Below are 15,197 nucleotides of genomic sequence, written 5' to 3' on the forward strand. Positions count from 1 at the left end.
CAAGGCCTGGTGGCCAGCCAGGAGCACCCCAGGGGGGGCACTGGAGTCAAAACCCACCAGATACCACTGGACAGACCCGCGGGGACCCTGGGGACAGACCCCTCCTGGGGTCAGAAGGGGAAGGAGGCACCGAGGGAGTCAGATGGGCCCAGGGCCTCCTGGCTGCGGGTCACCCACCCCCAGGCCCCCGCTTCTCCTGAGAGCAGCACACAGCCCCCCAGCCCGAGTCGGCTCGGCACCGGGCCCCGGCCCTCCTGTCCCTGCGGCCTGACCCAGGCTGTCTAGGGAGGCCTGAGTCTGTGTCCAGCTCTCACCAGTGGCCCTTGCAGGATGGGGACAGGCTAAAGGTTCCTGGAGGGTTCGGCACGACAAGCCCCTCCCCTCACACGGCGCCAGCCCAGCCCGCACAGAGGGGCGAGGAAGTCAGAAAGGGGGGGCCGCACGCGGGCTGACGGGGAGCGGGGCTCGTCCTCGGTGGGCAGCTCAGGCGTCTCCCGACCCCCCCGGAGCAAGAGCTGCAGAGACTCCGCACACTCACTTCTCTGATTCCAGCTTTATTGGAGCCGAGCGCTCCCCTCTCAGGGAGGCCAGACACAGCCCATCAGAACCCCGGCGGCTCTCCTGAAGTGAGGGCACTGCGGAGACACGCAGGACCTCGGCCACCACCGTCCCTGCCTGGGCCATGCTGACACCCCACCCCCACCCAAGGGAAGGGCTGCTGCTGACAGGCTGCTAGGGGACGGCGGGGTCTTGGTGGCAGCACCTCGTAGCCGAGGGACCGTGCTCATGACGTGGTGGCATCAGGGGCCCCAAGGGTCCAAGGGTCTGTTTCAAGCAGAAGGAGGAGCCTGGCTCGGGGACAGCGCGGCCATCCCCCCTGCCCCCCAGTACCCAGTGTAGGTCACAATAATTTAAAAGACACTATAGACATTTCGACGCTATATAACAATATAAGTTAACCAGGTTCCTTGGCAGAAGATGCTAGGCCTGTGGACTCGGGGGTGTCCTGGGACCCGGGATGGGGGGGAAGGGGACTGGGGGGCATTCACAGTGGCCTGGAAGCTCCCAGGACAGCCGCTGTTGGTGGAGCGTCCTGGCATCATCGGGGCAGGCAGGGTGGACGCCAGGGCCAGGGCCCAGGGTCACTCACCCCAGGCTAATGTCCGGCCCACTTGGCTGGTCAGTAGCCTGAAGACACATTTCCACGGGTTTCTGCGAGAAAACACCCTAAATTCAGAGCAGGGACAGGTGCATGGGCAGTGGTGCGCCAGAAGCAGGTGCACACCAGCCTTTCTGGGCCCGGACAAGCTGTGCCTCAGTCTCCCCCAGGTGGGTGGGAATATTGCCAGAGGACACGTCCAGTGCCAAGTCCCCGGCCCCCAATCTCTCCCTACCCCACACACAGTTTAAAACCAAGCAGGACCCCTTTCCATGCCCGTCTCCCAGGTTTCGGGGTGATTCGGACCTCAAGGGAGGGTCTGCGTGGTATGGGGACCACGGGGGAGTGTCTGGAGGGCAGGCATCTGCTGGCACAGCAGGTGGGAACCCAGCGGAGCGACGCCCTATCCGAGTTTTCTCAGCATCGGGGCCAGGGCGAAAGGACCAGGACCGGGCAAGAAGACCACAGGAGAAACTCTCAAAGGCACCTCGAGGCGGGGCGTGGACCCCAGTGAGGCTGGCAGCGGGGGGGAAGAGCGCAGCCAGATTTTTCAAGGCCTGGGGGCTGCCCCTCACCCTGGGCATCCCCAGAACGCGTCCTTCAGGGTCAGGAAGCCTGAGCCAAGGCGGGAGCCTCCACTCACGGCCTTGGGGTCTCTGGCTAGTGCTTGAGCCATTCTGGGCCTCAGTGTCCCCATCTGTCAAATAAGGCAAACACCCCTGAACTATCCCCCTTCCCACCAGCTTGCCCCGGCACAGCGCTGTCCTGGGGGTCCGGCTGGTTCCAGGGTGGGAGGGGGCTCTGTAAACTAGGGGGTGTCAGGCTGGCAGGGGACCGGAAGGGCAACAGCATTAGGGAGGGGATGCAGCACTCCTGGAACCTGACGTGGGTGACATCTCGATGTGCTAGAGCTGATTTTCAAAAGAAGGAAAGAAAGGGCCAGAGGTCCCTGTCCGTGGCTCTGCTCAGAGGCCATCTTGGCCATGTCAGCCACCAAGCCCCTGCCCAGCTCACATGGGGACCACATGCACCGCCACCTCCCCAGGGACAGGGCCATACACGGGGATGCACCCGAGGGTACCCAGGGGCCAGAAGAGGAAGCAGAGCGCAGCAAGGGGATGAGCTAACACAGAGCATGGAGTTAGGACCGGCTATGCCTTAGTGCTAAAATCCTCTTCTGATACTAAGAAAACATAAATAATTTTTGTCAACATTTGCCCAAACCACCCTGGAGCCCAGTGACTGAGGCGGCCTGGGACAGTCTTCCCGTGTCCATACCACCAGGCGGGGGAGGACACTCAAGAGTCTTGTCGCTTTGCTTTCCGGGGTATGTGGGTGTCCTTGGGGTTCACTCTCCCAGAGAAAAGAAAAGAAATTCACTGGGCCCCTCGGGGACACTCATGCCATTGGCCTCACCCTCTGGGCCAGGTGATGGGCACTGTTCTGCCACGGGAGGGGACAGGAATGGCAGGAGGGAGCCCCTGGGGGGCAAGGAGAGGGTGACCGGCCCTGGGGGAGCTCTGTCGCGCCCGCCCGCCCGCGGAGCTCCCACTTTCTCCACCCACCTCTGCCCGCGGGCCCTGCGGGAGCACAAGTGCAAAACGCCGCGGGCGGGGCCGAGGGGCGGGGCCGAGGGGCGGGGAGAAGCCGCTCACTTGCAGGTGAAGACCTCGGTGCGCTCGCTGCACGTGTTGCACTTGACGAAGCAGCACCAGTGGAACTTGCAGTTGCACTGCCAGACCTTGGTGTACTGGTGGGTGTTGTAGCCACGGCCGCAGCACATGGTGTCGCAGCCATCCGCGCCGGGCGAGGTGCGGTTGCACAGGCGGCCCTGGGTGCCCACGCTGCCCGTGGCCGCGTCCTCCTCGCAGTAGTTGGGCGACTTCTCGATGTACACCAGGTCCGTCTCCATGGGCTTCTGGTAGCTGCGCAGCTGCTTGATGCGCAGGAAGGTGGGCTGCCGCAGGCGGCTGGCCCGCACCACCTCCACCTGCACCGCCACGTTGTACTTCTCCTTGAGCAGGTGGCCCACCTCGCGGAACTTGGGCAGCGTGGTCCAGCACGTCTTGGTGGTGCACGAGCCTGACACGCCGTGGCACTTGCACTCCAGCTTCATGCGCTCCTCCAGGACCTGCGGGCCACGGGGAAGGCTCAGTGTGGGTGGAGGGCCGGGGCCTCCCCACTCCCTCCCACCCTGGCCTCCTCCAGACCTGGACCCGGCTCCCCACCTCCCGCTGTGTGACCACACGGTCAGTGTTTCCTCCTCCCAGAGCCTCAGTCTCCTCATCCATTAAATGGGGCTACTGACCATAGGTTCCTACCACATAGGGCCTTGTGAGGGTCCAGTGAGAATATTCAGAACTCGGCAGAGCATGGCGTACATTTATCAAATGTGTTTCACTAAATTCTTACGGGAGCTGCAGGTCAATGCACTGATGAGGAAACTGAGGCTCAGGGGGCCGTGGGACTCCCTGCCAGTCACAGAGCGGCAGGTGGAGAAGTTGGTGCATGCACCCATCCAGGCTGGAGGAGGCACCTCTCGTTGGTACCAGGTCCAGCAACAGCAGGTGCTTAATAAGTGTGGATCCCCCACCCCTGTCTCTTCCACTACGCACCCTCGTGTCTGGTGTAGGCCGTGGCATGCAGTCGGCGCTTAATAAGTGGCTGTTCAGTGAAAGCCTGGCACGCACACGGAGCTCTGTACACCTTTGCTGAAGGACAGAGTGGGGGCGGGCGGGAGGTGAGTGCATGGATCAGTGAGACCCGGGCGTGCTGTCTGCTGGGAAGCCGCCCTCCGACCAGTGTTGTTCTTTCTCTCCTGCTCCCCGAGGGCCCGTGATGGGTGCAGCCGTGTTTTCCTTGGGCCTCCCTCCTTGGCCCTGGAAAGCCAATTCCCAGAGCCAGCCCTGACCCCAGGCACTCATTTACCCGGATCGAAAAGGCCCTGCCAGCCAGGCCTGATTAAAGATGGGGAATCATTAGCTGCCGCCCCACGACTGCACAAGGGCCATTTGTCAGCTGTCCGGGCTCCCGCTGGCCTCATTGTGACAGCCCAGCCCTACAGGGTCTTGGCCACCCTCTGCCCCCTGGTCCAGAACCCCAGCCCTGACCCTCAGTGAATGAATGAATGAATGAACAAATGAAAGAAAGAGAGAAACATCCACGGTGTCGGCTACTGCCCACTCACTTTCCCAGCCCTGACCCTCAATGAATGAACAAATGAAAGAAAGAGAGAAACATCCATGGTGTTGGCTACTACCCACTCACTTTCCCTGCCCTGACCACATGGGGCCCTGGACCAAGGCGAGGAACCCCGGGGCTCACGGTCCAGGTGGGAAACAGGAGGAAACTGACACACAAAGCAGCAAAGTGCAGGGGCTGTGAGAGGGGGAGGCTGCCTAGGGTGGGGGGCTTCCTGGAGTAGGTGGTGCCTGTACTAGGTGTTGATGGAGGAGTAGGAGCTCATGAGACAAAGAGGAGGGGTGAGCCAGGAGGGGTACAGCGCAAGCAAGGAAGGGAAGATTTGGCCCAAGTGAACATGACGTGAGGCTGGTGGCCTGGAGTTTGGGGGGGTGAGGCTCTCTGCTCCTGTGTGGATGGTGTTCTGGGGTGGAGCCAGGAGAAGCTGGGGAAGAGGGAGGGGGAAGGAGAGGGAAGGGTGATGCTCCAGCATGGGAGGGCCGAGGCGGGGCGGGCCCCAGTACCCAGAGGAGGGGAAGGGGCCAGGTTTGCGGAATATTCAGAACTGGAATTGCAGGGCTTGGTGACTGTGCCGTGGGGTGTTTGGGTGGAAGGCACTGGCCAGAAGTCGGGTCTGGGGGTCTGGGGGTCTGGGTGAAGGGTGGGACCTCCACCCCGGAAAAGTATATCTGGACCTCTTCTCTGCGTCCTGCCCCTCCCCCGTCTCCCCTTCATCCCATTCAGACCTCTCCTTTCCCTCCTTCAACCCCGCCCCATGTTCATCTTTGCTTGGACCATCCCCTTCCCCCAAAAGCCCCTCCCTCCATTAATCTACCCTTCAAGGCTGGGAAGCTTCCCCTGCCCTGGCCACACTGCCTGCCGTGATGCCCCCGGGCCAGGAGCTGACCAGATTCATAGCCCTCTCAGAGCCCCCAGCCCGGGGAGCAGCTCACCCCACCCCAGGCTGCTGACCCAGGAGGTGCCTCCTCAGACAGGTGGCGACGGCCAGAGACCTGGCAGGGGTGTCCAGGCTAGCATTTGTGCAGGCCAGGTGGTCCAGGCCTAACTGCCATCGGTATGCCCACTTCGGCTGCTGAACAACTGCCCCACACCTCGCTCTGCCACCTGCCCCGAGCCCCTTCCCTCCACCCCTTCCCTCCACGTTCAGATCCTGTGTGACAGTCAGCAGATGAAACCGATTGGGCAGCTGTTTGCAGAGCAAGGGGCTGAAGCCTCGCTTGGCTGGGTCCCCTGGGCCTGAGCCTCTCCTGGGACGTGATCACAGGATTCAAGAATGTGCTGTTTCAGTCTCCAGTGCCCTCACGATAAGAGCGACAGTGACGGTGGCGCCAGTCCCGCTGCCCCAGGAGACCACCTGGGAGGGTGCAGAGTGACCCACCCTGCCTAGAGGAGCTGGCGGCAGAGCAGGGCTCCTCCCCTGGGCCTCACCCCTGCCCCACCGCCCTAGGTAGTGGAGGGGGTGGATGGGGGAGCTCCAGAAAAGGGCTGACCGGGATTCTTTACAGAATAAGGGATGGCCCACACTCTGGGGACAGTGCTTAGTTACTGTCAAGTTAGGGGGAGTCACAGGGTTGATGGACCGTAGTCCTGAGGGAGCCCGGAGTTGAGCAGGTCTCCACGCTCAGCTTGTCCAGCCCTGGCCCACCAGGGAGGCAGTGGGCCATGTGCCGGTCTGGGGTGGGCTAAAAGAGTGTCCCCCCCAAATTCATGTCCACTCAGAACCTCAGAAGGTGACCTTATTTGGAGATAGGAACTTTGCAGATGTAAGTAAGACTCGAGATGAGATCGTCCTGGTTCAGGGTGGGCTCTAAGTCCAAGGACACATGTCCTTATAAGAGACAGAAGAGGAGGGAACACAGACACAGAGGAGGGGCCATGTGAAGACAGAGGCAGAGACTGGATGATGCGGCCACAAGCCAAGGAGCACGTGGGGCCACCAGGAGCTGGAAGAGGCAGGAAGGGTCTTTCCCCGGAGCCTTGGTGGGAGCTCGGCCCTGCCGACACCTTGATTTAGGCCCTCTGGCTCTATGAGAGAATCAATTTCTCTTGCTCTAAGCCACGCAGTTTGGGGGACTTCGCTGTGGCATCATCAGCTTCCTCTCCACGTGACTTGCTGAACTCCATGGTCCTGAGGGGGCGGGGGGGGGTGGGCCTGGCCTCTCTATAATGGGGCCAGGGTGCCCCAGCACTGGGATGACCAGTGAAGGTCTGGACTCAGTTCTCTAGGAAGCCTCAAAAGCCACACCCACCCCCCCTCTACCACCATGATCAGCCCCCGGGGACGCTGTGTGGCCACCACCGTTGGCCTCTTCCAAGGGCTCAGACCACACACACGCTGCACAGCCCCACAGGGTCGAGGCTGTTGGAGAGGCAGTGGGGGAGGGGCACAAGGTGCATTACACCCACTGTGCGGATGGGAAGACTGACTCAGCAGAAGGACCGGGCCAGCCAGGGCCTCACAGACAGCTGGGGATAGCGCTGGCAGGAGAATCCCGGCTGCTGACCACTTTAGAGGTCTTTCCTGGGGCTGCCCTGTCCCTGACGGGCCCTCGCACTGCCCATCTGCTCTCCCCGCCCCTGACAATCTCCTTCTCCTCAGTTCATGGCTTCCAGGTTCATGGCTTCACCCCAGTTCAAAACCCCCACCATGCTGACCCTCTTCCATCCTCATCCCCCTGAGCAGGACCGGGCCCCTTCACCAGCCTCCTTGTTGTCATGCCTCCTGTCTCCCTGGGGCCCCAATCCTGCCAGCCTCCATTTCCCTTATGTCTTTTCATCACCTGTCAATTGGCAGGACCCCCTCCCACCCACCCCCTGCTGCCACCGAGTCCCCATATGTAAAATGGAGACAGTGAGACCGTCCTCCCAGGGGTGTGGGAAAGCCCCTGCTCAAGACCTAAGCCACCGCAGAGGCTCAAAGGCTGGTTCAGTTGAGAGTTCAGACACACCTCCTCCTCCAGGGAGCCCTCCTGGTGCCTCCATGTAAGTGAATCGCTCCTTCCTCTGCCCTCCCAGACCCAGATCACTGTTTGCCTGTGCCTAGAGAATGGGGCCTACGTGCTGTCTGTGAGCTCCTTGGAGACAAAGGCTGTCACTCATTTCTTCATTCATGTGTTCATCTGACAATAATTTAATAACCACCTGCTGCATGGCAACCTCTGCATCTACAGGGTGAAGTCAAACTCTGGGCCTGGCGTTCAAGGCCCATTGTGGGCCGGTCCCTGCTTACTTCTCAGGCCCTGTGTCACCACCTCCTGTGCTCCCACCAGCCGGAACCATCTGCAGTACCCCCTCCCCCACCCCTCCCCCACTCCCACCCCTCACAAGTGCCAGCTCCTTCTGCCTCTGCTCTTCTCGGCTCTGGTACGTCCTTCAAGGCCTCACGTGGACACCACTGCCTCCCGGAAGCTACTGCTACCCCTCCCTCAGGTCCCTGGGCTCTCACTGTTTCTGGGTGCGGACCCTGCTCCCCTCATGTGGACCCAGTTGGAGCTGTGGGAGCTCCCACGGCCAAGGCTATGTCTCACTCCTCCCTGCGCCCAGCATAACGCCTGGCACACAGAAGGGGCAGCGAGAGTGAATGAGCTCAGCTCTGGGCCCTGGGGCAGAGGGCATTTTCAACTCTTTGCCTGGAAAGGCAAGTCGTCCCTAGCCTGCAGAGCCCCTCAGGCCCTGGCGCCCTGGGTGCAGCCCCCCGGGCTGGAGAGCCAGACCCAGAGGCGTTCCGCTTGGCTGGCTACCCTATCTCGGGCCATCTTGCCGCCATGGCGGCCGCTCCTCCCAGCCCAGTATCTGGGGCCCTCATCTCCCAGGGGCGGGGCTGGACTCGCCCTGACTTCTTCCCCAGTGCGTCCCGGCTTGAATGTCCTCGGTTATCACCCACCACTCTGCGTCCCGCACCACGCATGAAGCTGGCTGCCCAAGAGCCCCCAGCTCAGTTTCTGCCCTTCCGTTCCTGCTTCCTGGGAACACCCCTTCCTCCAGTCTCTCACAGCAATTTGAGCCAAAGGCCGCCTCCTCCGGGAAGCCTTTCCTCGTATATTGGCATGACCCCTCTAAGAGCAGGGCAGGGACATGGACTGTGGCCCAGGGGCCTCCCCTCACCCTTGGGTCCCAGGCCAGGCCCGGCTCCCGCCTTGTGTGCAAACAGGGTCCCTGTCTCACCCCTACCGCCCTCCAGCTGGGAGCCGCGGGCATCACTTCACTCCCAGCGTCAGTTTTCAAACCTCTGTAATGGGAACAGTAAGGCCCACCTCTTCGGGCTGCTGGGACGGACAGAAGTGACGGCCTGTGCTCAGCACTACCCACCCCGCACTTTCAGGGTTCAGTTCACCAACTCCCTCCGCTAGGAGAGGAGCGCAAAGCTCCGAGAGGTCCACACCGTCCCTGGGTAACGCGGCCGTCACGCCTGACCCAGGCCTGCCCGCCCCGCGCTGCCACGCCCACTGCTCGCCCCGCCCCGCCCAGTGCCCGCCCTGTGCCCGCCCTACCTTCCTGCCCGCCTCATTGTTGTGCAGGTTCATGAGGCGCCTCGCGTTTTTCTTGATCTCGCGGGCGTCCACGAAGCGCCGGGAGAAGTCGATGCCGTAGCGCACGTCGGCGGAGCAGCCGCCCCACTTCCAGCCCTCGGCCTGGTTGTAGTAGCCCTGCTTCTCGCGGTCGCACCCGCAGTTGCTCAGGTTGCCCTGGCTGCAGGCGGCGGTGACGGCGTGAGCCACGCCGGCTGCGGTGATGGCGTATGTGAAGGCGGCCTCACGGCTCCCTGCGGGGAGGGGACGGGTGCGGACGGTGAAGCCGCGCAGGTCCCGGCCCGGTGGGCTCAGGGGACCCAGTGCTGGGCCCTGGTCCTGCTGCCGGCCGGCTGTGTGACCCTGGGCTCAGCCCTTAGCCTCTCTGAGCTTCTCACTCAGCAAAGTGGGGCTGCTAGAACCCCTCGATGCATGCCACGGCCCTGCCACCAGCATGTAAGACACTTCTCTTCCTGTCCCGAAAGCCTGGGCTGGAGGGGCCCAGTTTCCTCCTGGGAGACAGCAGTGGGGGGTCGCCTGGGAGGGGATGTTTGGGGTCTGTGCCTCTGTCAGCCTCCCAGCGCTGCTTGTCATGAATCAGCCACTTGTGCTGATCCTTTTTGGGGGCACCCACCCCACCAGCCAGGAGCCAGACAGACTTGCCCCAGCTCAGAGCGGCGCCAGGGCCCTTTGCTGCCGTCTGTCTGTCTGTCTCTCTCTCTCTAACCACCCACTGTCACCCCATCACCAGGCCCTGGCCTCCTGAATGTCCCTTCTCCTCCAACACCCCTGCCTGCTTCAGGGGCCTCTGAACTGCCACACTCGGGTGCCGGTCCTCCCGACCTCCCTCACCTGCCAGCCACCCTCCAGGCAGGCGCAAAGTGCAGCTCTGCACCGCCCCCCGACACACACTTTCCCTCCCTCTCCTCTGCCTGAGCTGAGAAGGGAAGGCCTGCCGTCCAAGCCTGAAGTCCATGTCCAGCTGGACCCCCCAGCCCCCTCTCCCCATCCGCCACCCAGAACAACTCAAATCCGGTGCTGCTCACATGCTCCTGGAGGGTTCCTGGTCTTTTCGGTGTAATTTCCTTCCCCTTCATGCCCAAATTTTAACAACTTTCCAAGGCCAGTTCCAATGCCTCCTCCTCCAGGCAGCCTTCCCAGACCACCAGCCAGAAGGGAGCCCGGGCTGCCCGATCTCCCTCAGTGGCAGGTCTGACGCTCTCATTGCTCTCGACACTGTCCACCTGGTTAGCCCTACCACTGGGACTTGCCAGCTCCACACGGGTCAAAGGCCCCTCAGATGAGCGGGTCCAGCTCTCATTCTTTATTTTCCACAGCCCCCAGCCTGTGCATCCTGCCATCCTGGCCCCAGTCTCTTGAGCCCCTCTCACCTTGCCCACGAGCACAGAGGCTCCCTGCGGGCCACGGCCGGGTCTGTGTGGTCCCCAGCACCTGCCACTATGGGTACAGAGCTCAGTGATGTCACCTGAACCAAAGCCGAGCTCTGCTGAGCGGGAATCGCACTGCCCTCAGCAATAGCGAGGTGTGGCCGCTGGAAACCCACCACCCCATCCTTGCACAAGCCCTGTGTTTGTGCCCCACGAGCAGCAGCGTGCCCCTCTGTGTGCTTGGTGCCGTCCCTATTGTTGGGGGCTGGCGTCATCCCCCCAGACTGAGAGAGGGTGGAGGGTCAAGTTAGGCCCGTTCCACAAACATCCATTGAGCACCAGCTGCATGCCCAGCCCTGTGCTGGGCGCTATGTGCTCTGGGGTCCACCTCCTCACCCACCAACCAGCTGGGGGGGGCTCACCTAGATGGGGTCCCTGTTCCCCTGGGGGGCTTACCCTCAGGGAGGTCCCTGTCCCCAGGGTGGCGGGGCCCACCCTGGGTGGGGTCCCTGTCCCCGGGGTGGTCTTCATCCTCAGTGAGTTCCTCTACCCTGGGGGTCTCACCCTCGGTGGGGTCCCTGTTCCCTGGGGGGCTCACTTATCTGGGGTCCCTGTTCCCGGGGTTTCTCCCATTCAGGATGAGGACCAGGGTGAGACCTTCTGGTCTCAGGGGCCCAGGGCAGAGGAGGCTTTGGTTGGCTTCTGCTGTCTTGGAGGGGGCCATAGCTTCCTGGAAACTTCCATCCTCTGAGAAGAGCTGACGGGAAGGTGGTGTCGGGCATCCCTTCCTCCCCGGAAAGATCAGGGTCTGCAAAGGGCACAGGGCAGCACTGCCCTCCCAGGGCCTTGCTGGACATCCACCCCCTCCTCCCGGGTGGGCCCTTCCTGCCCACACTTCCCACCTCCCGCGCGAGGACCGCTCTGCTGCCACCGCTCTGTAAGAAGCCTCTCTCAGCACAGTGAGTGGCTCTTGGTGGATCACCGAGGAGCCCTGGTCCCTGCACCATCCAGGCCACCAGCCGGGAGCACCAGACAGACACAGGGACAGGGAGAGGATGGTGCGAAGTGGGTTACTGAACTCCTAGCTGTTGGTTTGGTGTCACCCAAGCCCAGCAGGGCCTGCGACAAGCTTGCGCATGGACGGGGGAGCAGTGGTGAACTCATGGGGGGATTCCAGGAGAGGAGGGGACCACAGTGCTCTGCGAGGAGGGGCACAGGGAAACATGGAACCTCCAAGAATGCCCTGACCTGCCTCTCTAAGGGGGGGTGGGGGTGGAGTCAGGGAAGGCTTCCTGCAGGAGGTGACATCTTAAATCTTACCAAGTATGAGTTAACTCCCCATGAGTGCGTGAGAGTGTGTGTACGTGATGTGTGTGACTGAGTACACGGTGTCTGAGTATGTGAGCGTGTGAGTGTATAGTTGTGTGGCGTGTAGGTGGTAGGTGCGCACTCCTGGTGCACACAGAGCAGGAGCAGAGGTGCAGAGGTGTGAAACGGCTTTCTGTTGCTGGCACAAGTCTGAGATCAAGAGCAATAAGAAAAGAGGTGGCCGAGGTCCCAGGGAGCCAGCTTGTGGGTGGCCAGAGATGTCCCATGAAGCAGAGGGCACTTTCTGTGCAGGTGCTGCTGCAAGAGGCTGTAGGATTTGGATCTTGGAGCTCACTCTGGCTACACGAGGGGTGGGGTCCTGGAACTGTTTAGAAAGTGGATTAGCAGAGCTGCGCTTCTCTCCTCCTCACGCCATCACTCACCTGCTGTCACAGCACCAGCACCCCTCTAACCCTTAACACGTGTTCTCATCGAACTGTCCCGACAATCGTGCAAGGCAGGTTTCATCCTTATTCCCATCTCACAGGAGAGGACACTGAGGCACACAAGTTATGAGACCAGGTGTTAGGGGCTGAAGCAGGACTCAAACCCAGGCAGTGGAATCAAAGCCCAGCGAGGCAGACGGAGGGACTCGGGGCCTGGGGCACAGGTCACCGGAGGCCATCCTGCCCCCAGCTTGGCCCCTTTGCAGCTCAGTGACCTTGGGCAGGAGGAGGCAGGAGAAGAGGTGTGCACAGCCCCCTTGCGGAGGAGATGCTGCACTTGGACCATCTGTGGACCCCAGGCGTGCAGTGGCGGCGGGGGCGCTCGCGGCAGGGGAACGCTGGCTGGGAGCTCTGGGGAGGTAGAGCTAGCCTCAGAGTGGGCGTGTCACAAGCTAGGCGCCCAGCAAGGGGTTAGAAATCTCCACCAGTTGTGTAATCACACCAAGAGGCCAGGCCAACGGCGTTAAAGGTGCCACAACCAAGCCCTGCCTAAGTGAGCACGGTGTGGCGTGCCCTCGGAGGCCCTGGATCCGCCGCTGCCCGTGACCCTCTTCTTCCCCAAACGCTCTCCCTCCCTGTCAGCAGCCAGATGGGGGACTCCCACGTCCTCCATCCTAACGCCCCCAAGCAGGCCAGCAGGCGCCCAGGCCAGGCCGGTGTGTTTGGAGGGCATTTCACAGAACCCTCCCTCCCAGCCTTTCTGCTCCCGCCTGGTTTCTGCCCGAGCTCAGCTCAGACCCGGTTACTCATCAATTACTCACCGGGCTGCCGCTCCCACTAATTCCTTTTTTATTTGCTTTTAATGAGCCAAACCCTCTCATCTCACCATGGAGACAAGGGGGAGGCAAGCAGTGAGAGAGTTGTAGTCTAGGGAGAACCGAGGAGGATGAGGTGGGGTCCTGGATGGAGGGGTTCCCACGCACCCGCACTCTGCACATGCACCTTATTTAATGCTCACGACAGCCCCGTGGCCCCATTTCACAGACCTGGATGCTTCGTTACTTGCCCCAGGTCACAGTGTGCCTGACATGGAGGGAGGAGACGGGCCCCTCCCCAGATCACCACTGGGGCCGGCTTGGAATCCCTGGCGTGTCGCCTGCGTGTCCTCCAGCGTGAGAAGGAGCCAGTGCATAGATTTAGAAAGAAGCCCCTTGAACCCGTGCGCCTTGGCCAGCAAACATCGATGGCTCCCCAAGCCTCAGAGATGCCCTCAAGCCCTGGAAGCCTGACCCCAGCCGTCCCACCCACCACTCCATCAAGCCCCACTTGGCCAAGTCCAACAGCTGGTCCACACCACTGTTCTGGAATCGGAGCAGGCTGGTTCCCTGCTGCCTGCCCTGGTGGACGCCGGCCCCCCCTTTGCTGGGAACCCTGCCTGCGTGCCGATGTGTCTGCAGCTCACCCAGGCTCTGGACGCAGCTGGGAGGCCCCCTGCTCCCGGAAGCCCCACTGGGGTGAGGGCCCTCCTCTGGGCTCCTGCCAGGTGCCCGCGGGCTGCAGGGTTGGTGGTAGGATCCATGTCTGATTCTCCCAGGTACGCCCACCCTGCAGCATTATTCCCTGAGTCTTCATGTGAGCAGGGCTGGGGCTGGACGCACTGCATTCATCACCTTCTTTTATCTCCACGACCACCCACAGAATAGATCCTCTTGATGCGACCCGTCTCGCAGGGGGGAACACTGAGCCTCAAAGGCGGGAAGTGATTTGCTCCAGGCAGTAGCAGTAATGGCCATCTGAGCACAGCGGCTGCCCCAGATCTGTCTGGTGATGAGGGTGGGGAGTTGGGTGAAGGCAGCGTGGATGGTCTGTTTGGGGCCAGCAGCTGTCCTGGGGGTACGCTTCGGACTTGGGAGGCCCGGGGGCCCCTCTTGGGATCCAGAGCCATCCCAGCGTGGTTCTGTACCCTCAGACACCAGAGCCAGCAGCGGGGTCCTGCAGTCTGCGTGTGGCACCTGACAGGTCAAGGTGGGCTCCATTAGCCATGTGGGGCCCCCGGCCCGAGGTTTCGGGAAAGCAGAGAGGGAGGTACGGGGAGACTCAGGGAGAAGCAGGCAAGAAAGCCTTGGACTTGCATTCTCACACCTGCTGTGCGGCCCCAGGCAAGTCACAAACCCTCTCTGAACCTGTGTCCCCATTTGCCCTACGGCCCCAGGAGCAGCTCTAAGAGCAAACAGGACAAATGGGCATCGCCCTCAGCATCCCCAAATACTGAGCGGGCCAGGGAAGACCAGGTACAGTGCGGGGCTCCAGGACAGGCCCAGGCACCTCTCCGTGCGGTCCAGAGCCTCCTCCCCGTCGGCCTGCCCAGCTGCCCCCTCCACGCCTATTCTGGATGAACCCAGAACAGCCAAGCCCTCAGAGACCACTGCCCCATGGGTAAACTGAGGCGCTGGCCACTCAGGGGCCATCCAGCTCTGCTCTCTCTTTGCTCTTGGTTATTCAAACTTAACCGCCCCCCACTGCCCTGCTCCGTGCCTGCCAGACCTGACTCCCAGGGAAAGGGGGTCTTCCTGAGTCAGCAGGGCCTAGCCCACCCGGCCGTCCCCTCACCCTGACCCCGATGAGGACGCTGGAGACCAGGCAGATCTTTGTGAGCAGTTGCTGGAGGGGACAGGTGTGGCTCCTGGGTCATGCGGGGGCCTGGGCAGAACAGAGGTCCCCTCACGCTCCCAGGGCAGAGCTGGGGGCTGTGCCCGCCCTCCCCAGGCCCCAGGCACACACACCCCCCTCCCCAGTGTCCACTCAAAGCCACTGCCACTTCCTAGCATCCCGAGGGGCCTGGCACACTATCTTTAGAAAGCCACAAAAAGCCCTGATTGAGCTCATAATGACCTGATTAACTGCAGGCCTGGGGAGGCAAGGTGAGAAAGGCACTTGGATCCCTCTGAGAAGGGGAGCTGGGGATCCGGAACCTAGGGGCTGGGAGGGCCTCGGGGACCATCCAGTGCTACGCTACAAGGAGTCTGAGGCCCAGAGAGGGGCAGCACGCTGCCCAAGGTCACACAGTGGCTCAGGAAGTGGGGGAGCCCAGACCTGACATTCCGGAATGACTGAGGTGAGGTCAAAGCCCCAGAGAAGGGGCTCAGAGTCTGAGACCTCGAGTTCAAGTCCAGACCCTAAAATTGGC

General features: G+C 62.1%; 1 protein-coding gene across 5 annotated transcripts in view; it reads right to left on the reverse strand.

The window, feature by feature from the left end:
- Nucleotides 1-251: 251 nt before the first annotated feature.
- Nucleotides 252-15,197, reverse strand: part of WNT7B (Wnt family member 7B) — a 51,435-nt gene continuing 36,489 nt past the window's right edge. For 2 of the 5 annotated variants that reach the window (XM_036867521.1, XM_036867524.1), the window contains exons 3-5: nucleotides 8,851-9,122; nucleotides 2,815-3,290; nucleotides 252-1,212 (exon numbers count right to left, since the gene is read on the reverse strand). In XM_036867521.1, coding sequence (XP_036723416.1) covers nucleotides 1,143-1,212; nucleotides 2,815-3,290; nucleotides 8,851-9,122 — 818 coding nt within the window. In that variant the 3' untranslated portion in view covers nucleotides 252-1,142. Of the gene's footprint in view, nucleotides 3,291-8,850; nucleotides 9,123-15,197 lie in introns of all 5 variants that reach the window. The other 3 variants (XM_036867525.1, XM_036867523.1, XM_036867526.1) reach the window with 3 other exon arrangements.

Source organism: Balaenoptera musculus, chromosome 10 (genome assembly GCF_009873245.2).
Source record: "Balaenoptera musculus isolate JJ_BM4_2016_0621 chromosome 10, mBalMus1.pri.v3, whole genome shotgun sequence".
Lineage (NCBI taxonomy): Eukaryota > Metazoa > Chordata > Mammalia > Artiodactyla > Balaenopteridae > Balaenoptera > Balaenoptera musculus.